General features: G+C 39.5%; 1 protein-coding gene across 2 annotated transcripts; it reads right to left on the bottom strand.

Moving 5' to 3' along the window:
* Positions 1-321: 321 nt before the first annotated feature.
* On the bottom strand, positions 322-5,144 carry LOC147624065 (uncharacterized). 2 transcript variants are annotated; one of them, XM_086820941.1, is made up of 8 exons: positions 5,006-5,144; positions 4,357-4,615; positions 4,213-4,263; positions 3,217-3,480; positions 2,536-2,641; positions 2,201-2,242; positions 2,026-2,082; positions 322-1,385 (listed from the first exon to the last, which is right to left on the bottom strand). In XM_086820941.1, exons 2-8 carry the CDS (start codon positions 4,476-4,478, stop codon positions 597-599), a joined length of 1,431 nt encoding a protein of 476 aa, XP_086677067.1. In that variant the 5' UTR covers positions 4,479-4,615; positions 5,006-5,144; the 3' UTR covers positions 322-596. The 2 variants fall into 2 exon arrangements, with proteins under 2 accessions (XP_086677067.1, XP_086677066.1); XM_086820940.1 differs by having other exon boundaries at positions 4,357-5,024.
* Between the last annotated feature and the right edge of the window lie 19,481 nt (positions 5,145-24,625).

Below are 24,625 nucleotides of genomic sequence, written 5' to 3'. Positions count from 1 at the left end.
GTGGCTCAACGAGCCTTGAGCTTGGGTTTGTGAAAAGACAGGTTTTCTTTAACCTGAGCCGGGTCAAAATTAAAACAATTCTCATCTTCAAAATGGTGGGAGAAGGAAAAAAAAACGCCTTCTAATTTAAAATTATGAGGTTCTAATTGGCCATTTGCTGTGCAAACCATGATGGACAGTACTGCCTTAAGCGGTGGAGAGTGTGACACATGACAAGATGATAAAACGAACCAACCGCCAATTACAGATTCTGAGGCCATGACATGAAATGAACCAAACAGTAAACATTTCCAAACCGTCATAACAACACTGATGAACCAATTTCGGGGCTTGAAAGTTCAGCAGGAGGCGATCATCTTAAATTGAACTTTCAAAAGTTTGTACATAAGCCAACTAACTGATCAATACGTTAAAGCTCAGCTGACATGCAGCTGGTGGCTGATGGAAGTGATAATGTATTAAAAGATTTGCGGCAGTTATTAAGTAAAGGAAACTGATCGTGTGGGTGCAGATCTAGATGGTAAGAGTATTAAGTAGTAACTCAAGCACTAAAACAATTCATGAAAAGAAGCTGCGCATAGCCGCTGCGACAGCTGCTACTGTGTGTTCTTCCTGGCCGCTGCATGGGAAGCCCCTGCATGGAGGGGGGAGCGCTGCGAGAGGAGAGCCTCAAGGCTAGATATGGAGGATGGTGGGTTTCCCACATTATTGAGAAAAGGCAACCCTTGATGGATCATCTTGGGCATAAGGCTGAACCTCCTCTGATACAGCTTGCTTGTTGACGGAGAACTCGCCACATGACTAGGGCCCCCCACATTAATCAGCACATTATTATGATCCCCATTTATAACATTGTTATTGTTGCATGCTCCTGCAGCTGCAGCTTCTTGCACATTCACACCACCATGGTCCCTCTTCTGTGGTGTCAAGCTGCTGTGTGCGGCCTGAATCAAGTCTTTGCCCGCCAATTTGTGTGGAGAAGAATTAGCTCCTAACTGCCCTTGCTTGTTGATACTCCTGCAGTTCGGATCCCTGCTGCTAGTGCTTAAGATTGGGTTTAGGGCTAATCGGGGGCTTTGCATGTTGATTATCTCGTTTTCGGATGGTCTATCATAGCCGTTCATGTTGGTGCTGTCCGGGGTGGGCTTGATTAAGAGGCCAGCTGACCTGAGTCTGGCCGAAGTTTCAGAGAGGTTTGTGCAGAGGCTCCAACTGTGGGGCGATGGAGGTGGGGGGAAACCCGTGTACAGGTTCAATAATGGGGCACCTGTACCAGCATTTGATCTCAGCCCTGCAAACGGTGGTGGCATAAACAACCCAGATGGGTAGTCCAGCGACTCAAATGCATGCCGCATACGCAGAACAAAGTGCAGATCCTCAGCAATCTGCATGCACAAATCATAATCCATCATATCTGACGAACTACAGCTATGGCGTTACATGACCTATAATTACTAATTAAGGTCGAATTGTATACATTAGTGTTGGATGTTTTAAAATTAATGATGTAACCTTATATAAACAGCAATTCAAGACCTTTCTAAAAAGTGGAAGACTGATGACTTTTGATTGATGACTTTTGATTAATGTTAGTGTGCAGATAACCCTACTAGCAAGTTAAGGGCTTGATTAATTAGGATCACTGTTAGTGTACAGAAAACCTAATTAGAAAGTTAAGACTAGGATGAATTGTGATTAATATTACTGTGAACTAATACTCATTAGAGAGGAAAGCTGTTAAAACAAAGATGAAAAATAAACTTCATAAGAGAGAAAAGTAAGGCTGATGAATTATGATTAATGCCAGTATACAGAAAGGTAAGACTAATGAATTATGATTAATGCTAGTGTACACAAAAGCTTAATTGAAAGTTAAGACCATGATTACTGTTAGTTAGCACAAAAACTTACTAGAAAGCTAAGACGATGATGATCATGATTAACGTTAGTGTGATAAATTATAAAGTGACATTATCAACTATGAAAGATTGCTGTGTGTAGAAGAGGTCTGATTATGAGGCTCACCACTTTGCATGACCCCAGCTGAAGCAGGCCTTGGCCAGCTTGAATCACTGCAATAGTCTGGACGTTGACGTGGATTTAACACGTGTGTTAGTACGAATTAACCATGGTGTAGCAACGCACACGTGTGAGGTCGAGAAGGGCAAAAAAGAGAGGGAGAGAGAGAAAGAAAAGCCACCTGAATTCCGGCTGCAAACTGGTCGAGCCACTCCGGTGGATGCTACATTCATTGTACACATGCAAAAGAACCACACGTGAGGGATGTATCACACGTGGGACAAGACATCTGAGTCAGATGATATCAGCACGTGTGATCGATTATACACTCCTAGGTAAGAGACTACTCTACTGCACAATGCATACCATCACATCACTGATTATAATAGAAAGGCGGACTTTTACCAAAATGTCACAAATATATTATTTATAAATTAAAGGTGAAGAGTAGTGCACAAATATATATTATTATTTATAAATTAAAGGTAAAGAGGGGTGCATAATATATATTATTACTGCATCGAATGAGCTCTGCCAATAGCTGGAAATCCCAGCTTCACATTCAGGGGACTCCTTGAAAACCCACTTGTGGCACTTATCAGACGCCACTTTCCCCATCAACCTATATCATACAAATACAAGAATTAATTAACCTTAATGTGCAGAAAGCTTAGCACAATATATATATATATATATTTATAGCCTAAGCTCCTTACATTGGGTTACCTTCAATTATTTAAATCAAATGACATCATAGCATCTCTGATGCAAATGCCTTGGTAAAACTGAACAATATCTCTGCTGCATTAATATTATAAATATTTTCCCAAAAAAAAACAATATATTTCATAACCGAACCTAACTGCATTAGATAATTATCGCCACTTTTCCCCATCCATCTATTGAAACACATGAAGAACGAATTATCCTTGATGTGTAGACTTATTAGAACAGTATGCATTTATAGTTCTAACCTACTACATTAGATTATCTCCAAATAATCAATTCAAATGACATCATAGCTGCATCTCATGCAACTGCCTTGGTAAATCCGAACTATACATATTATAATCTGCTCAAGGTAATCTAATGCAATATTTAGGCTTAATTGATTCAAATGAAATCTGATGCATTGCCTATAAATTGGTACTAAAACCTAAATGCCTATAAATATAAACATAATGGTCACGTTTTTACCCCTCGCCATAGTTGTAGAGCTGAATGGACATTTTGCGAAAGGCTTTCCAAACGGGGTCTTCTCCGTCTCCAAGCTCTTGATCACTGCACGCGATTATACTGCTAATGTTGCCTTGCTGCTGCTGCTGTTGCTGTTGATGATGATGATGATGATCGACTGCTGCAGCCAGCCGTTCCTGCATGCTTATGCCACTACTGCACACAGGCTGTGACAGTGATGATCTCTGATCCAAGTGACAAAACCCATCCTCCCACATCAGCATCCTACAATATGCCAACCCAATTATAAACATATTATAACGAGCCCAGATTTTAGATTAGCACTACTAAATATAATGTACCCCTTGCAACAATGATTAACACTAATCCTCGACCTACTAAGCTAAACTACATCATTAATCAACAACCAAAGCTCATGCAAGGCCCTGCATAGCCAGAAGCAAGAGCTGCACGACTCGCCAACCAAGAGTATCCACGATCCACTAATCACTCATCTAAGATCAGTAATTAGGGACTAAACCATCTAATTACCGCTTAAACTTTTATGCTTAAACTTTTATACATATATATATATATATATATATATATATATATATATATATACATACATATATATATATATATGTAAATAGCTACTACAAACAAGACTAGCGAGTCCGGATCGTCGTCTTGCAAAAAGGGTTTTGCAAAAAAAGCGAATCGCCGGATCATCTTGTAAAAATATTAAAAGCCAAATTCAATATCTCTTGTCCCTACTACGAATTAGCTGCACAGCTAATTACCATCTCTTACATAACTGTTCACATCTAGTTATGTCAAGGCACTGCCATTCTCGATAATCACGAATTACGAGCACTAATGATCCGCTAATGAGTAGGGTCGAGTACTTAAAAGCACTCACACCACTGATGAATTACTACTAAAACACCCACGCTTATAGCACGGTCAACCAAATCTCAGTAATTAAGCACCCAGCAGCACTATATGAAATCTTACAGGCTGCCGTTCTCTTCGCCAACTTTGCAGTTAGTTCCACCACGGCATCTCCTGCACAGCGAAAAATCACTTGGTTGCTTTAAGCATGAATAATGACCATGAGACTATAAGTTAAACTCATGTGAGTGGTTGTTTTTTTCTTACGGGCGAGGGCGTATTGTCCAGAAAACTGAGTACGTCCAGTCATAGTTTATGCAAACATTCCTCAAAGCGTCGTGCAAGGCAAGCATTGCTGCAGCCTCTTTACTTCTCTCCGGCATCACCATGGTTTGAAATATTAAGGTCAAATGCTACCTTACCCTAATTTAGGCTAAAGGCCAAGCGCAACCAGCATGTCCGCGAGTAACCTCCCCTTCGATTAACGATCAGTGCCAGATCCAGCTCGTTACAGGCATACAGCTCACTACAAAAAAAAATAAAAAATAAAAATCCAGTGTAATTATGGAGCTCTTTCTGCGTTTAGCTAAACCTTGGAAATCTTAGATTAGTATGAACATCGGAATTTTTTAAAAAAGTTTGAAATTACACAAGGTGTGAAAAGTTGGATCTAAACAAGGAATGATTAATGGAGAGCACTTAAATTGAATTAAACTTTTGGAGATTAAGCTATGGGCATAAACTAGCATACAGTCAAAGTATAATTTGTGCAGAAAGAAGATAGGTTTTTCTCTGTCAAAACCAAAAACTGCACACAAATTAGAGCAGAGACGTAGGTATTTTTTTAGTTGTCTTTCCTTCCTTCTTGTTATGTGGAGTGTGGCGATTAGCTCAACGCAGGAGTCTAGAATCTCACCACCATCTCGGCCAATAGCAGAGGGAAGAGAAGAGGGCAAGGTCGGAAATCTTAGAAAGAGCAAATACTTAAATCAATTAATATTTTCACTGACTTAGGACATCGAGTTAATTTTTGCTCTTGCTTGAGAAATCGTCGAGGTGGTACACTCGAAGATTTTTCAAACCAAAGGGTGCAGCCTTCAAGGTTTAGTTTAATGGGGGAAGTCACCCCTTTTGAGGAATTGTTTATGGGATTTGAAGGAAGAGTAAGCACCACCCCACATGCGTGCCCTGCTTCCTTCACAGCTCACCTTCGTGAGCTTCTATGGATTTGTCCCCAAAATCTCCAAATATCTTGGATTTCGTCTCATTTAGTAGTACTAGTACTACACCCACATTAAATTAATCAAGTGATTCACTCCTAGGCTAATGTATATCACAAGTCCTAATTAGGACATTCAATCTTGCCCATTTCTTCTCTCAACCCCCCTCCTCCTCGATCCCAATTTCCAAATATTCTAGTACATTATTTCAGACCCATTTGGAAAATCGGTCTGGGTGTTAAGCCCATTTGGAAAATTGGGCTGCAAAGCTCATGTGGAAAATTGGGTTGCGCCCAACTGCACAAGAGATTACACTAACATTGCGTCATGAAGGTTATATGCAATGAGTTTATATCAATATATTGGCGGTGGAGGTCGCGCACAACAAGAGTTTCATGTTCTTAATTCTCATCATCGAATACTACTCGGGCACCCTCCCTAGACTCAATGGCTAATACTTATGGGCACGCTTAGAATGATTAGCTTTTATTGATAAAAATATATATTGGTATGACCCCAAATTTAGTTTGCATCATTTGATTCAAAAAGATTTGGGAGAATCAAACGATAAGAAATTATAAATTGTTAAATACATAACATTTCCTTGCATGGAATATTTGTGGTTGTAGATTGTTATATTTGTGGCCATATTATCAAAAATTCATACTTCAAATTCTTCTCGGGTGTGACATTTTTGTGAGACCCTTACCCCTCTCACAAAGGCAGCGGAATCATACTAAGGGTGGAGTCATTGCCTCGTGGCACAATGCCCTAATGCTTGGCCATCCCATCAAATCCTCTCAATCTATCTAGAATAATCCTTATGTAAGAAAGGCGATTGATTTCTCCAAGCATCTTCCCTTCATAATTCTCACAACAAGCAGGTACACATAAGGTGATACCTTCAAGCTCAACAAAGTGTCCTAACTCCTCGCTTTTGAAGGCAACGCATCTATCCTTGTTCATGATTTACCTATTTCTTTATTCGTCTCAGGTTTTTTCGTTCTAAGAGACTAATTTGTTTTGGTTTAGAAAGTACCTGCTTCTCGAGTCCACCCGACCACCCACTTTCCAATATTTAATCCTTTTTCTAGCTCGACTAGATCCATAGGCTCAGCCTAGCCTCGTCGAATCCCATGGGTCTAGCCTTTTTCCCACCACTGGATCTATGGAGCCAGTGTAAACTCACATACCCATAATTCAAATTGCCACTTTACTCACACGCACCACTTACAGAAAACAAGAGTTCACACACACCCCTTTATAAAAACAATCCTTTTGATGAAAAGAAAACATATATTATGTTTATCTATTTAAAATCATGCATACCTAATATGTTCACATCAAATATCCAAGTAACACATCAATGTCACTTTAATCAACATGAATCTCCTCGTACCAGAACCGTAATCCTTAGACCAAGATGCTATGCCACCAATGAGCCAAAACACTCTTAGACCACCATGATGACTCGAAGGGGTCCTATAATGTCTCGCATCTACCTCAACATGTTGTGAAAGTTAGGTAGTACTAGTATGCACACTTAGTCACCAATGCACTTCCCTGCTCATTTCACTCCAGAGACACAACCGTAATCCTTAGACCAAGACGCTATGCACCAATCTTAACCAATCTTTGCATAAGGTCACTACAACAAATGAAGAGTAAAACCACTTGAAGAGCCGCGAAAATATCAAAGGATCTAAAAATGGAAAAAAAATCACATGGCTATATGCGCAACTACCAGCATGTTGTGTAAATAATCGTGTGCTTATAGCCAGGCTACAGCAATAGCTATAGCCGCATACATAGCCGGGCTATTAGCAGCACGTATAGCTGCGCATATAGCCATGTGTGGTTATAGTCGCGTATTGTCTACAAAACAAAAAGGGGATAGGGTGAGATATGTGGGAACATGTGTAAATAATCGTGCTTATAGCCAGGCTACAACAACATCTATAGCCGCATACAATACTGTTGTGTAAATAATCGTGCTTATAGCCAGGCTACAACAACAGCTATAGCCGGGCTATTAGCAGCACGTATAGCTGCGCATATAGCCATGTGTGGTTATAGTCGCGTACTGTCTACAAAACGAAAAGGGGATAGGGTGAGATATGTGGGGACATGTGTCCCCACATATCTCACCCATTCTGTTCTCGTTTTTTTAAAATCACATAATTTAAACTTTTTTTAAAGACAAACACTAAAAAACACAAAAAAACACTTAAAACACCAAAAGATTTGCGAAACAACAATTTCATGGTTTTTTTCTTAATTTGCAAATTATATATAAAGTTGAAAAATACATTAAGTGTTGATGTCCCAAAAAATACATTAAGTGTTGATGTCCCAAAAAATAAAAAGAGACAAAGGAACTAATTAAATTAATTCATTGTGTTGTATCTTGTGTTTATCTTCATCTTTATCTTGTGTTGTATCTTGTGTTTATCTTCATCTTTATCTTCGCCCGCATCATCACCTTGTGCACTACCACCATTAGGGGGCATTTGAACATATTTTGGGCCTTTTACTAAAATGAAAGTAATTAGCAATGGACCAATAGGAATAGAGGATTGTGCACATTTGGTCTCCTTTGAATATAGGGAGGGAGACTAGGCTGTAGGGAGGGGGACTAGGCTTTCAGTACTAATAATTACACTTGTCCCTTTAAAAAAGTAGGGGGTTTAGTGTAGATATGGTTCCACCATTTTTCGTGGCTCAAAAAATCCTTAAAATTTTGAAATTTTTGAGATCCCCCCAAAACTCACTTTTCCCCCCAAAACCCATCTCAAATTTCATTGTAGTAAAAAATTTCATTTTCAAGTCCGCTTTCCCTTTCTCTTTCTCCCTTTCTCTTCCATCTCTATCTCATTTGCCCAACCCTAAAAATGAAACCATCAAAGCCCAAAACCCTAAACTTTCTCCTCCATCTTAATCTCCCTCCCTTCTCGGAGCTCCATCTCTTTCATCTTCAAGGCTCCTATAAAACCCTAGTCTGCACATCATCTTTGATCTCTTTCCTTTTTACTCTAACCCTAACCTTTCTACTCTAGCTTCCAAGAAGATATGGCCGCAGCAAGAAGTTCAAAAGACGAGATTGAGGAGATATCCCTGCACAATAAGAAGGACGATGATGGTGATTGGGTGGGAGAGGCATTTCGTAAGAGCGCTTGGGTTTATCTACTACAGCCTGCTGCAATTGGGCCTCACACCGAGTTCATTAGGAGGCATTTGGACATATTTTGGGCCTTTTACTAATGAAAGTAATTAGCAACAGACCAATAGGAATAGAGGATTGTGCACATTTGGTCTCCTTTGAATATAGGGAGGGAGACTAGGCTATAGGGAGGGGGACTAGGGTTTCAGTACTAATAATTACACTTCTCCCTTTAAAAACGTAGGGGGTTTAGGGTAGGTATGGTCCCAGCATTTTCGTGGCTCAAAAAATCCTTAAAATTTTAAAAATTTCGAGATCCCCCCATTTTCCCCCAAAAACCCATCTCAAATTTCATTGTAATCAAAAATTTTATTTTCAAGCTCGCTTTCCCTCTTGAACGTCCAAATTAAACTCTTCTTTCCTTTCTCCTCCATCTCTATCTCATTTGCCCAACCCTAATGAAACCATCAAAGCCCGAAACCCTAAACTTTCTCCTCCATCTTAATCTCCCTCCCTTCTCGGAGCTCCATCTCCCGTAAAACCCTACTCTGCACATCTCTTTCCTTTTTACTCTAACCCTAACCTTTCTACTCTAGCTTCCAAGAAGATATGGCCGCACCAAGAAGACTAAAAGATGAGATTGAGGAGACATCCTTGCACAGTAAGAAGGACGATGATGGTGCTTGGGTGGGAGAGGCATTTCGTAAGAGCGCTTGGGTTTATCTACAGCCTGCTGCAATCAGGCTTCACCGAGCTCGACGACGAAATATACTGGAGCACCATTGGAAAGGTCGTTTACAAGGCTGCAAGAAGGCAAGAAATGGAAAACTAATGGGCACGGTACAACATGTTTACCCAGCACAAGATATCCATCTTTGCCAACAAAATCGATTTCCATACAATTGTAAGTATCGCAGGTACAAAGGGGCATGTGAGATTTTCTGACAGAGATGTTTCAATCTAAGTGAACTTATTTCTTGTTTGCATATATTTTTCCTTCAAACATGGTAGAGGAGCAGCCATTGGAAAGCCTTACTGGAACATTTCAAGCATTGCATGTAAACATTGGTGAGGCAATGTTTTCTTGTAAAACAAGTGCAAAACTTCTTAAGGAAAAGGTCTTCTTCTACCGGCACTCCTATTTGGTGCCAAAGTAGGACAGTGGATTTGGTAAGCTACAGACAATCACATCTCCACCCCTATCTTCTATAGAATGGCCAATTCCAAATGCTTGGAAAATGCTTGGACTGTAATGGTCATGAAATCAAAGATGCTTTGTGGTATACAAGGGTCTTTGAAGTTTGCAAAGCCCTCTCGATCTGTGAGTCTTAGTTCGATATGCCCAATACATCTTTTTGCTAAGATGTGTTTCTCACAAACACCTACCATGTTTGTGTGCAAGAAGGTATTAGGTGATGACATGGTAGCCTTGCTTGGAGACCAGTGGAGGACTGTAGAAGGGATACATAAGGATGACACATTCAAGTGCAATATAGTAGAATCTAGTGTCTCATTTTGGTATCTCAAAGCTCGTGCCATACTACACATACACTTCTATTATGAGCGGTGGATGAAAAAGAATAGTTGTTGGGTCCCAATGCAGGCAGATGAACAAGTTGTTTTGCCTCTTGACATATGCGTTCAGTTGCCCTTATGTGCCTGATGACCCTGACTCGCCACTTCCACTAGTTGCTGGGACTAGGGCATCAAAGAAGAGAAGAAAGATGCCATTTCATTCCCCTATTAAGCATTTTAGCTTTAAACAAGGACTCCCTGAGAAGGGAAGCAAGGGCAAGGAAAAGAGGAAGCTTCCATTTACAGGCAAGGGAAAGGACAAGGCAGGCAAGGTGCCAACAACAAAGGAGACAAAGGAGGAGGCCAAGGTGCTGCCGAAGGCTGAGTCAAAGGAGGAGGCCAAGGCTAAGGCTACAGAGCCCGAAACCGCTTAGAGGAATTTTGTATATGTCCAGAGACAACGTTGTAAAGATTTTGTATTTTATTGAGCTCGGCTCATTTTTGTATAAACATTCTATATTTTTATTGATCCCTACTCATTTTTGTATTTTGTGAGTATTTTGCTTTGCCATAATAAAATAGATTATTGAGAATTTTTATTCTCGTAACTTATCTTTGGTTAAAACTAAATTTTAAAGACGTTTGCTTCAAAATCATTATGAGTACTTTGTAGAGTAGACACATGTCCATGTAGAAATTTTTCATCACGATAGTCATTGCTAAGATACAACAATTCAGTACAACTCTTACAATGACTTCTATTGGACCTAAGTCCCTCGATACAAGACCTTTCTAATTCTGCACGACGATAGATTTTGCCTCCGCCTTCTTCTCTAGGTTGTTCATCTGAAGAATTCTTTGATGCACCTCTTTGCCTTCATCTATCAGTTTGTCTACATCTTCAAGGTCTTTCTTGAAGCTTTCAGATATTTGGATAGGTTGATCATCTGTATCCCCAACATGGGAAAAGGAGTCATCAAGAAACAGTTAAAATAGCTGGCCTAGCAACCTGGCTAGGAACAATCCTCTCATTAGAAGAATTTGCATCCATGGGCAGCTTTTGTATAGAGCTTATAAGTTGTAAGATATTATGTTCTCAATTCCCTTAGGACTAGTCGGTCTTTATATACTATTTTGGATGGACTCCAAAACCATCAACATAAAAAAACCACTAAATATGTGTGCCACTAAACTATTTTGGAATAGGAACCCTAGTACCTACACTGAGCTCACCATTATTGTGCACATACAAGACAGCCTTAGAGTAAGTTTGTTGAGTTATATTACAACTTTAATCTAAAAATCTAAATTCATAGTAGCTGTTACAAGACAAAAATTCATTGCTCGGAACACGTTTTAAGGGCAAGGACTTTACAAAATTAACATACTTGAAGTAGCTTCAAAATTCACAAAATTCAAAATCCCCATTAACTAAGCGATATACCATCAACATCCCAATCGGGATCTACCAAGGTCTTTGGCTCTAGTCATTTTCGAATCTTCCTATTGTTCACCTTGAATTGTGCTCTGCTAATATCCTCACCTCCCACGATATTGAGGTGCTCACTAATATTTAGGAAGCTCCAATGTCTACTTGCACCTACAACTTCCACTGCACTTTACCTTATAATATACATAAAGTCATGCTTATAGAGAAGTGTGCTGCCATCCCTAACTTTGGCCCTTGTTTTTGGCCTTCTCGAGTAGGTTGTTTTCTATGTTATTCAAGCTATGTCCTAGGTGTAGGAGTGGAGGATGTAAAGTCACTCAAGGGCTATAATCTTAAGAGGTTTTTGCGTTATAGAGGGAAAATGCCTACCAAAGAGGGGGAGCAAGAAGAGAAGAGACTCAAGAGCAATTAGCTCTTTTGGTTGTAAATATTTTCAGTGTAAATCTTTAATATAATGGAATGGTGCAATTATTTTTTTACAACTTTCTTCAAAGTGATGTTTCTACTCCAAAATTCTTCCTATGCATCTTCGTGAAGATCTCCATGTTGTATGACGTGCTGGTCCTGTGCCAACTTTCCACTTTAGTGATCTTCTCTGTTCGGCATTATTTCGTGTTGCCCTTTCTAGATTACTCATACGTGCCCTTTCCATGGAGAAATTTTGCCCAAAATTGTATCTGTAAAACCAGTTAAACATCTCCTTGAGGTAATTTGAACAAGTCTTCCCTCCTCCATGCCGTGTGTTTTTAAAATATACTCCTCTAGCTTGATAGTGAGATTTCTCCATTCCTTGTGTGCTCCACATGTCCAGAGAACGATACTCATTCATGAAGTATGCACCATGAGTATAAAGAATGTGCTGCACAAAAAGTAAGAGAGTCATACTCGTTTCTTAATATCCAGTAGGAAGGAGAAAATGTGTTACCATGTAGTGCATAATGTTATTTTCACCCCATGTATATCAACCATGGACTTCGTAAAATTAGAAAGCTTGTCTTGAAATTTTGTTGCTCCTTTGTGGTTGTCGTGCTTTTGGTCAAAAGTTTCACCATTTTATTGAAGTCTGACCAAACCTTCTCACGTAGAATTACGAGAATTGAATTGGTGCGGTTAAATGTTGTACATTTGCATAAATCCTTCCAAAAGTTCCAAGGCTTGGTTTAGTCCTTGTCATTTTCGGGCTTCTCTAGAAAACGTCGCTTTATTTCCACTCATGGACACTTTTTGTGCAACCTCATGATTCATGCCAGAGGTCTTTTTGTTAACACTAATCTACACATTTCTACCATGGCACACCCAATTGAGTTGAGTAGTTGCTCTACTTTATGAAGAGCTTCTTCTTGTCGTTCTTTGCCTTGCACGGTAAATGCATAAATGCCTGTTTGGCACAGCTAGCATGTTGGCAGACAAGACACCTCCAACCCAGTTGCCAGCAACATCATTGTTGAAAATACAAGTGAATAGGGTGTGTGCGGGAACAAGCCCTCGGTTAGAGGCTGTAAAAGAGAAGATGTAAATGTGAAAGAACCTGTGAAAAGGTGAGAAGAATCTACTGGGAGAGAATAAAGGGTAGCATGAGAGAATTTAGGAAGTGTGGAGATATTCTGGGAAGTGTCGAGTTATTCTGGGAGATATTCAGGGAAAAGAGAAGAGGTGGAGAGAATCAGGCAAGAGGTGGAGATATTCTGGGAGTGAATCATGGAGAAATCAATGGGATTTGATGCTTGATGTAAACTCTATAAATTGAGGCATAGCCCTAATGAGAATTTGCTGGTTTTTGAGTATCCATGCCTACATTAATCTATTTGCTAATTATCCACTAATTATGTCTTAATTATTTACTAATCACTTTGTTAATGATGTTGATTCTAGTGTTTGATCCACCATAGCTCATCACATTACTCAAATTTCAACATGGTATCAGAGCCATGCCTAGAATCCATCAGGTTTATGAGTCCATTAGTTAATTAATCAAGATTAGTAGATAATTAGGAAATAATCCAAATTTTAGTTATTTTTCACTTCACCCCTTCACCCCCAGCCAGTGGAGGACTCCATTCACCTTGCACACTCACAATTAGGGCAAGCCCTTCTTAGACAAGCTAGCCAACTCACTTGGCTTCAAGCCCATCAAAACGGCGCAGCAAATCGCCAGCGAAGGAAGGAGAAATCAACGATTTGGCTGGCGCATTTTTTTCTGAGTAATTTGTAGATCTCTCCTTCATCAAATCAAATGCTTCTAATTCCTCTTAGCCCAAGGTGTATTCAAGCATGCTCTACAAGTTGGTGAAGACAAAATTCAATTTCATCAAGTCTACATTGAGATCCAAGCTCTTCATCAAATCTGCAGGTGACTTTGGTAAAACAAAGATTAAGCTTTCAATATTTGGTCAAATCTTGTGTTTCTTGGCTTAATCCTCTACTAGACTCATTGCTATTGATGCCTTTGAAAGCATTTGAGCTCATTTGAAGTCTAAGGCACCAGATCTAGACTCCCCGCATACTTTGTTTTCTGCACACAAAACAGAGCATTAATTTTCTAATCAATGATTAATCAGTGCTAACCGCTGTATTTTGGTGCAATTGAGGGTTCAAATTAGCCATTAGGTATCTGATACAGATCCCTATAACTTCAGATTGCAAATCGGACTTGGTTTGATACTCCAACCATCCCGTACAAATTGGTTACCCTTAATTTAATGTAATTTCTGGTGTTTTTATGCTGATAAAATTATTGTAATCATCTATTAAACACCAGATTGAGTTGTAAAAGGGTAGACACTGCCCTTGAATCTTGAAATTGGATCAAGAGGTAAGACCCCCTTCACATCACCATGAGTTCAGCATAAGAAATAGCCAAATTTAATGGGGAGCAGTTTTATACATGGCAGACAAAAACCATGTATTTGTTGATGAGGAAAAATATGTGGGGATTAGTTGAAGGGAGAGATGAATGCCCAGAGAGAGGGAAAAATGAGTGGAAGAGCAGGAATAAAAAAGCATTGGGACTTATTGCACTCAGTTTAAATGATGAAATCATTCATCACATCACAGGGATACAATGGGCAAAAGATGCATGGGATGAACTCGATAAATTATTTGGTACACAAGCAAAAAATTCAAAGATAAATCTGTTAATGCAATTCTACAAATTGGACATGAAGGAAAGTGAACCTTTAATCACACACTTGAATAAATATAAAAGCATTAAGAAACAGTTGGCAGCTATTGGCAAAAAGGTAGAAGATGATGAAGCATTAGCTGTACTTCTGAAGAGTGTGGACAAAGGTGATTATGAAAACATTGTAGAAACACTAAAGAATGTATTGAAGCTACAAGAGATAGAAGCAGCTCTACTAGAGCAAGAGAGCAGAGGCAAAGAGAAGAAAGGGCTCGACTCAACAGTAGGAGAGGAAAAAGCATTCTTCACCTGAGGAGGATTCTCTCGAGGATGAGGACAAGGAAGAGACAGAGAAGGAGGAAGGACCTTCACTTGCCACAAATGTGGAAAGCCAGGACACATGGCGAGAGACTGCTACAACAAACCCAGTGGAGAAGGAACGACATCGGCAAACTTCATGGAGGCTCCAAAGGAAGTGGAGTCGGATCATCTTTTCTGAGAGAGAGAGAGAGAGAGAGAGACCCCACAACCCAATGTAACCTGCCCCAATAAAGTAAAACCACCTTTGAGCCACCGATGATGTAGGCCACGTGGTAGATGTATGTGTGAGCACTTTAGTCAAGGTCACGGGCACTTATAGTAGCCTTGGACACATAGAGAGAGAGAGTGTCAAGGACTATGGAGTTTAGGGACTTGAGGCACTGGTCGCAGGCTATCAAGTAAGAGGGAAACTTGGTATAGGGTCCAGGTGTGCTAGGATTATTCACTTAAGGGGAGGTGTTGAAAATACAAGTGAATAGGGTGTGTGCGAGAACAAGCCCTTGGTTAGAGGCTGTAAAAGAGAAGATGTAAATGTGAAAGAACCTGTGAAAAGGTGAGAAGAATCTACTGGGAGAGAATAAAGGGTAGCATGAGAGAATTTAGGAAGTGTGGAGATATTTTGGGAAGTGTGGAGTTATTCTGGGAAAAGAGAAGAGGTGGAGAGAATCAGGCAAGAGGTGGAGATATTCTGGGAGTGAATCATGGAGAAATCAATGGGATTTGATGCTTGATGTAAACTCTATAAATTGAGGCATAGCCCTAATGAGAATTTGCTGGTTTTTGAGTATCCATGCTTACATTAATCTATTTGCTAATTATCCATTAATTATATCATTACTTGCTAATCACTTTGTTAATGATGTTGATTCTAGTGTTTGATCCACCATAACTCATCACATTTCTCAAATTTCAACAATCGTCCCCATGGGGTTGTGCTCAATATCTTGATTCTCAAGCATCCTCTTATTTCCCGACTTTTTTTTGTTTTCCCTCACCATTATCATACACCATGGATAAGGATTTGGGGTGTTGGCACCTTTTGGACACCCAAGTAAGCACTTTATTGTCTTTATGTCACCCCCCAAATGCCAATCTACTGTATAAGTGCCCTTGCCCTCTAGCTTAAGTTTTTCTCGCTGAATCTGTGCTTTGATGACAGTGGTAATCCAGGGTATCCTATCAAACATCCAAGCGAGAACTTCATGTGTCTCTTTTGGTACTTCAAATGCCCCAAGACACCATATCTCTTTCTCAGATTGGACACTATATGAGGGAAAGTCTAGCTTGCAAATCCTCTCCCTATCAGGAGTTTGGTTGATCTCAGTATTCCCCTCAAATGTGTCTTTCACTGAGAAAAGATGATAACTCTCTGAACTTTTTGCATATGCCATAGCCTCATTCATGCGTGTGATACTCATTCACTCTATCCTCTTTCCTTTCACAATCTGACACTCATCCATTTTCAACACAAAGGTAACTTTGTCACCTTGCATGACAAACAAAATTAAATAAGCTTTGATTTTTCGTAGACTTTTTCAACTACTTTTTGTAAGAGATAAAAGTTTCTTACAATTATTAGGTAATCCATAGAATAAGATCATAACTTTCTGAAGACGTTGTAGATCAACAAATATATTGTCGAACTCGTTGTAAGGAACCACAATATTACCATTGTTGCCTCGCTTTTTTCCCCAAGCTCTAATGGTCAACACATCATTGACGCAGTGGTACTCTCCAATCTTATGTTGCACATCTTAATCGCATTTCCTCTTTGCTAATCTTAATCTTCTTGGGGCATGAAAAATATTTCGTGTGATGCCTTGTTTGCGAAGTGTATCTTGCACAGCAGTAATTGATGGAGAGCCTGGTATCCTTTTGTGCTTATGCCCACTTCATCGCATGCATTCTGAAGTTCCTCAATGTCTAAAATGTTAGTTATATCTTTCATTATCTCATTTGCAAGTATCTATCGTACCTTCTTGTAGTGTGGATCTCGAACTATGGAAAGAATGTCATGTTTTCTCACGCAGCTACGTAACATATCTCCAATATCTTGAGGATCATTATCACCACACGCATCTTTAAGAAAGGTCTTGTAATGAACTAACAAAGATTAATTATAGCAGCAATATAAATATAATGAATTAACAGTTAATGAAAAAAATCAAACAATAGATACACTCTAATAATAATAACTTATAACCAAAAATATGAATAGAAAACAAACCTTGCTGCATGAATTCTTTGCTTGAGAGCACCACCACCAATTTCAAGTGTCTGAATGTTGTTCTCTGTCCTCTTTCGCTCTTTGGCTCCCATGGGTGTGCTCTTCATATGCGAGATTGTATCCTATAACTTCAGGATGTGGTCCTCTTTCTCTTTGCCCTCTCTCTGTAGCTGTAAAATATTATTCTATGCAATTTCAAGAGCTTGTTGCACACTACTCAAAGTGACTTGGAAGAAGCTATAATTTGTGAGTTTGGAAATTGAACCTTCCATGCATTACATATATTTAAGCGTTTACAATATCCAAGGAGCCCATTCTCACCCTCTTCAACAAAATGAATGAATGAGGGTAGGTCTGTGAAAGGTGGAGAGAATTTTGAAGAAGGATCATTAGGATATAAATACCCATCAACCCAAAGATCCACATTACAATGACCCTGATGTCTTCTTTTTTGCTTCTCTTGTGCGTTTAGATGTTCTTTTATGATAGGTGCATATTCATTCAAGATGCGAATATGCAAGTCTACCTCCCTCACTGGTGATGAATTTGAGGTGTTTGTTATTTGTGTGAGTGCCATAGTAGACACAATGGAAGATGGTAGATAGCTTGGATCCCAAAGAGAAGCTTGAAAGAGAGACCTACTGCAATGAGAGAGGGGCTTGGGAGGGAGTCTGAGAGAGAGAGAGAGAGAGAGAGAGAGAGAGAGAGAGAGAGAGAATCTTTTAGTTGTTGAGTCGGACAGAGAGGAGATGTGATAGTAATCAATGAAGAAAACAATTTTTACGTGGGTTTGCTATAAAATATAAATTTTAAATTGCTAGCCTTAAATTAAACTTTTTATTTAAACTTAAATTAAACTTAAATTAAACTTTTTATTTTTTTTTGCATTTAAAAGTGAAAAAATAAAAAAACGTAAGTTTTCCTTGTCTTTTAATGACTGTTGATTTATAATTTGTGGGAGCTTAAAAAATGCAATGAAAGTGTATTAAACGAGATTGTCTTTTAATGGACCGTTGATATGGAATTTAGAGGGAACTTCAGAAACGCAATGAAAGTGCATTAAATTTGATTGAAAGTTATTTTGAGTCAATTATTTTGAATTGTAATAAAAAATATTTTTGGGGCCCCTATATGGACGAGATTAATGATGTTGCAAGAGTTTTAGTGGCTAGAAAGAAAATCCTAGAGAGGGAAGACTAGAGAGATCCCCTACTCCTAGGGCCAAAAGTAGGCATCATTATGATGTTTGTCTCCTTAAGCCTCAATAAACATAGTTCGAAATGTACTGGAGCACCATTGGAAAAGTCGTTTACAAGGCTTCAAGAAGGCAAGCAATAGAAAACTAGTGGCCATGGTACATGTTTACACAGCACGAGATATCTATCTTCGCCAACAAACTCGATTTCCATGCAGCTGTATTATGTGTTGAACCTTAACAGATCAGTCTTTAGGCACTAGGTGGAATACCCGATATTAAGTGGAATCTCTGACTAGGTGGAATATCCGAGAGTGGCATGTATGATGTAAAAAATGGCTATAACTGCTAACTGCAAGTCGTGTGAATGTCATGTGATATGGGAAGACGCCATGCTTAGAGCATATATGGAGGTGTACTCGGATGTTTAGGATATAGATTAATAGATGGAGATCTTTTGTAGTGACATGTTTTGGGTCAAGCACAATGCTATTGAATATAATCAGAGTCTTCCCTCCAATTCCATTGTTTTTTCTTATTTTTGATTAATGTTCTGTGATGATGTTCATGATATGTTATTAGATTGATTAGGATGTGGTGGAATCACTGTGAGTAGTGGATATTCAAATTTGTGTGTGTATTGTGAGAGAAATTAGGGTTAGGTCAGATTCATGAAAATATGGTATTTCTGTGTTAGGATTACAAGTATAGGGTATATCACACCCCTGTACACATTGGCGATCCTGCGGGCTTCGCATATCCAGAGAAGCCTTGTGTAGTATTAGGGTATGGGTAGTTATTATAGGGAGAGTAGTGATTGTGATGTGTTGCACACGAGTGCTATATGAATGTCAGATGGGGAAAAGAAGAAGGCGAAAGTTTATTTTACAAGGGCACAAGCATTAAAAAAAGATCCGTTTGGCTACTATGAGGAGCAGTTATTTCCAACGGGAGAAGATGAAGAAGAGGGAAGTCTGAGTGACGACCCCAACAGGGCAAGGGACGTTGGGTGAAGATGAGGATTTGGATCTGCAACAAGCAAGTGGCCAACCGGAGGTCACACCAGAGTTTCTGCAAAGGCAAGTATCGAATGAGGTAAACCTTAATAAAGAACTTGCAAGAAAGCATGTGTATAAATTTGTAGGAACTCTGCTCTTGACAGGAAAACCTGCAAGAAGCAAGAGAAAACTGCAATTTGACCCATTTCAGGGTAAACTTAAGCCTAAAGTTAGGCAACCACTTAAAGTAGCCTTTATGGCTGCGGCACCACCTAATCCCAAGAAGTACAGGCTGCCAAATTTAGGGCAAAGTCCAGGGAGGATCCAGACTATCACGTGGCTCAATTTGAGACCCGATGGCAAGCAAGTGGATAATGGAGATTCGGTGAAACTGCAGCAGTTTTCAGCAACTTTGGAGGGGACAGCTACTCTATGAGCTGGTTTAGCCAATATGGCCTTGCACATTTTGCAGATTTTAATGCATTAAAGGATGCTTTCTTAGCTATATTCAGAAAGGAGAAAACTCCTACTGATATACTTAAAAAGATAAAGGCCATGGACCAGAAGGGGATGTTAGTTGAGGATTATGCACAGAAGTTTAGAGGGTTGACTGCAAGATTGCAGGGGAACGAAAAACCTTCAGATGAAATGTTGGCTAGTTATTTTATCAAAGGACTGAGGGAGAATTTGAAGAGTGCCGTGGCCAATGTGGACATAGTAGGTGGTTTTGATGACCTGACAGCTGCATCTAGAGTAGAGAAAAGGTTGGGTATAGTGAAAGGAAAGAAGAGAGAAAAGAGAAAGGATGCATCAAAATCTGATGGCATGACAGATGAAGAATTGGAAAGTGAAGGGGAAGAGTCGGAGGATGAATCATCCGGGGACTCAGAGGATGAGAAGCCTAGCAAGAAGAAGAGAACTTCTAGTAGGACAAAGCAAAGAGCAGAGAAGGAAAAGAAAGGAAAAGGAGGAATGGAGAAAAAGATCCTCGAACAACTTAAAATTTTGGGGTATACAACAATCCAATCTAAGGAGAAGCAGTATTGTCACATTTGTGAAAAGGAAGGTCATCCTACAGTAGCATGCTGGTATAACCCTAATTATAGGGGTAAAGTTCCTCCAAATGTAGTTAATCGGGTGCCACAATAGCTAGTTGTTGAAGCTAATCTAGTAATACCTGCAAATCAGAATGCACAATATAATAGGCCAGCAAGACCATTTTTCCCAAGACAGAATTGGCAGGGCCAACAAAGGAATCAAAGGGGACCTTAGGGAGTCCTACAGTGTGATTACTGTAGCAAGGAGGGCCACAGAATTGGGCCTGCTTGTGAGTTATGGTGCAAACATAGAGAAGAGAGAGGAAGACCTATGATTAGATATAATGAAGGTAACAAAGGCCAAGGACCCCAGCAAGGTCAGTAGCAGCAACCCCCAGCATAAGCCAATGCAATCTTGGTGGAGATGATACATAATCTAGAAACTGAAAGCAGGAGTGATGTTTTAATTCCAGGAGATGGGCAGCAGCAGTAGGAGCAACAAGAAGAGGATTCGGCACAAATAAACTTGGTAAGTCAAATATATGAGGTATATGATCTACAATGTGATTATTCTAAATGTATGGTTGTTGAAGATTGTGAAAAAGGGGAAACAGTAGAAGCTTTAGCAGTAACTAGATCAAAGGCTAAAGGGCCTCTAAAGTGGGAAGACCAGGAAGTGGTAAGGAAGAAGGTGTCCAATTAGATTGATAAGCTGCAGAAAAAGAAGGTGATGGAAGATCAGGTGTTCCAGCAACAAGTAGATCTAGTTTATGAATCACAATCAGATGAGGGAAAGGAGAAGGGGTCTAGCGAGTTGTTTGATGCATTGATTCAGGCACCCATTCAGATTTCATTGAGAATGGTACTAGCCTTTAGGGAGCAATTGCAGGTGAAGTTGCAGAAGAGAGAAAGGGAGAGACTTGTGTCTCATATGTCCCCAGTGGTGGTAGTCTCTCAAGCAGACCCTGCAGATGTAGACTTCACAATTCCAGTTATAAAAGTGGGGTTTAATGGGAAAAGTTTTGATGATGTTTTTCTTGATGGGAGATTTGGGGTTAATATACTACCAGAATCTATCTATCTGAGTATGCAGTTGCAGGAGTTGGAACCTGCACCATTCCAGGTTAAAATGGCAGACCAAAGAAGGCTGCAACCCTTAGGAATATTGAAGCAACAGGAGATTGAAGTTGCAGGACTGTTATTTTGGGTGAACTTTGTGGTAATTCGTATGCAGGACACTGACTCTGCTTACACAATGTTGTTGGGCAGGCCATGGTTTAGAATTGCTAAATTAAAACAAGATTGGGGGGACAATACAGTTATAATGAGACAGGGCAAGAAAGTGGCAAAGTTGCCTATGCTCTCAAAGAAGGTTCTGAAACAAGATCAGAAGCCATTATGGGCTCAAGGGATTAACTTGGCAGAAGAAGTGAAGGATGATGAGGAAGAAGAATACTTGAAAGTAAATCCCTATGTGGTGGTACCCATCTTTGAAGTCGATGTTGCAGATATAGTGGAGAGATACCAGGAAAATGGAGGAACCACAGTGCAGTCGGATATTCAACAGCATGTGGAGAGTGAGTCAAAAAATCCGACAAGTGAGTTTAAAGAGGAGAGGGTAAGGCATTCAACTAGATTATTAGAAAAGTCTTGGAAAAGAAGGCAAATCAGGAAGATGCTGCTAATGAGCAGGAAGCTATAATTGCAGAGCAGAACATAATTATGAAAAGAACTTCAACAAATCCAATAGGATACAGGAAGATGAGCTTCAAGATATGAACTTGGGGACTGAGGAAGACCCTAAGATAGTAAGGGTTAGTATCCATGTTAAAGGGTAGTTTAAAGAAGATTTTAGGAAGCTACTAATGGAGTTCAAGGATGTATTCGCATGGGAATATTCTGACATGAAGGGGATAGATCCGGCTCTTCATCACAACACAAGATAAATTTGAAGAAAGATGCAGTACCTATTATACAGCAGAGATATCGCATGAATCCAAACTATGCAAGACAGGTGAAAGAGGAATTGGATAAATTATTGTATGCAGGGTTTATTAAGCCTATTATTGAGGTGACATGGCTATCTCCCATAGTTTTGGTGCTAAAGAAGAATGGAAAGATCAGGGTGTGTGTGGACTACAGGGAAACTAAATGCAGCCACCATCACTGATCCATTTCCAATGCCCTTTTGTGACACACTCCTTGATGCAGTAGCAAGACACGAGACGTATAGTTTCCTAGATGTTTTTTGAGGGTATAATTAGATCAGTGTAGCACCTGAAGACATGGATAAAATAGCTTTTATTACAGAATGGGGAGCATTTTCATATACAGTGATGAGCTTTGGACTAAAAAATGGTCCACCGTCATTTTCCTTTGTGGCAAGCAAAACATTTGAACCATATTTGTCAGACTTCATGAGAGTTTTCATGGATGATTTCTCAGTATTTGGTAAGAAGAATTTCCATTTACATTATCTTAGGCTCTGTTTGGAAAGATGTCGGATGTTCAGAGTAGCACTCAACCCTTTTAAGTGTGCTATTGTGGTATTAAGGGGAGTGTTTCTGGGTCATGTGGTGTCCTAGGAAGGGATGTCCATAGATGCCAAGACGATAGAAGTTATAGAGAAGGCTGCAAAACCAGTTAATTTGAAAGAATTGGGTCGATTTGTGGGGAAAATTAAATGGCACAGTAGGTATTTAAGATACTTGTCAGATGTGTGTGCACCTCTTACACACTTAACAAAGAAAGGAGTGGACTTTGCTTGGTCTTTTGCAATTCAAGATAGGTCATTTCATATTTAAGATACTTGTCAGATGTGTGTGCACCTCTTACACACTTAACAAAGAAAGGAGTGGACTTTGCTTGGTCTTCTGCAATTCAAGATAGGTCATTTCATATTTTAAAGAAAATGTTGGTGGTAGCTCCGATAGCGCAGCCCCCAGATTGGGATTTACCTTTTCATGTGTTTGTTGATGCTTTTTGACATTGCTATTGGAGCTGTTCTTATGCAGGAAAAAGTGAAGGGCTGGTTTAGACCAGTATACTATGCAAGTAGAATGATGACAAGTGCTGAAAGAAATTACACTGTCATAGAGAGAGAGGCATTAGGCATGGTATATTCACTTAACAAATTTAGGCATTATTTGCTGAGTAATAGGGTGATGTTCCATGTGGATCACCAAGCATTGTTATATTTGATCAAGAAACCTCATCTTACAAGGAGATTAGCAAGATGGATGCTTTTGTTACAAGAATTTGATTTTGTGATCATTCATACACCAGGAAAAGAACATGCGATAGCTGATTATTTGAGTAGGTTGGAAAGTGGAGAACCAACAACAAGAGTGGATGATAAACTACCTGATTCAATCTTGTTTGTAGTTTCAGGGTCTGTATTAGATTCTTGGTGTGATCAAATGTTGGTGTTCTTAATAGATGGAGTAATGCCCACAAGGTTCGTAATTGATCAAAGAAGGAAATTGGCTTTAAAAAAAAGCAAACCATTTTTGGTAATTGCAGGTGCTCTATATAAGAAAGGCATAGATCAAATTATAAGAAGGTGTGTGCCTGAGTTTGAATAGCCTGCTGTTTTGCAAGAAGCACATGGTGAAATTTCAGGTGGTCATTTTTCTAGTGATATAATAGGGAAAAAGATACTGCAGGTAGGGCTTTGGTGGCCCACTATTTTAAAGGATGCTCATAATCATGCAAGGAGCTATTTTGTGTGTCAGCAAATGGGCCAGCCAAAATTCAGGGGATAGGATGTTGGATAATCCGATTTTGCCTTTAGAGCCTTTTCAAAAGTGGGGTTTAGATTTTGTAGGACCAATAAAACTGAGGTAAAAAAGAATAGGATGCAGGTACATATTGGTGGCTATAGATTATTGTACTAAATGGGTAGAAGCCGTGGCTTTGAAGGATAACAAGGCAAGTAGTGTAGCAAAGTTTCTATATCATAACATTATGACAAGGTTTGGATGCCCAGTGGAGTTAGTAAGTGATAGAGGTACACATTTTTTGAATGAGGTCTTTTCTGTGCTAACAAGAACACATTTAATACTTCACAAAAAGTCCACTGCGTATCATCCTCAGGCTAATAGTCAGGCTGAGAGCTCCAATAAGATCTTGGTTAGAATTTTGAAGAAGATTGTGTCAGGAAATAGGGACGATTGGGATGTTAAATTGGACTCAGCTCTTTGGTCGTTCAAGGTAACCACATGAATGACACCTTTTAAATTAGTTTATGGATTGGAGGCTGTGGTGCCAATGGAGTATATTGTACCTAGCTT

The sequence above is a fragment of the Cibotium barometz genome, chromosome 26 (genome assembly GCF_041138505.1).
Source record: "Cibotium barometz isolate CiBa-2024 chromosome 26, ASM4113850v1, whole genome shotgun sequence".
NCBI classification, from domain to species: Eukaryota; Viridiplantae; Streptophyta; class Polypodiopsida; order Cyatheales; family Cibotiaceae; genus Cibotium; species Cibotium barometz.
The sequence above is the reverse complement of the archived record's forward strand: the minus strand, read 5'-3'. Positions and strand labels throughout refer to the sequence as shown.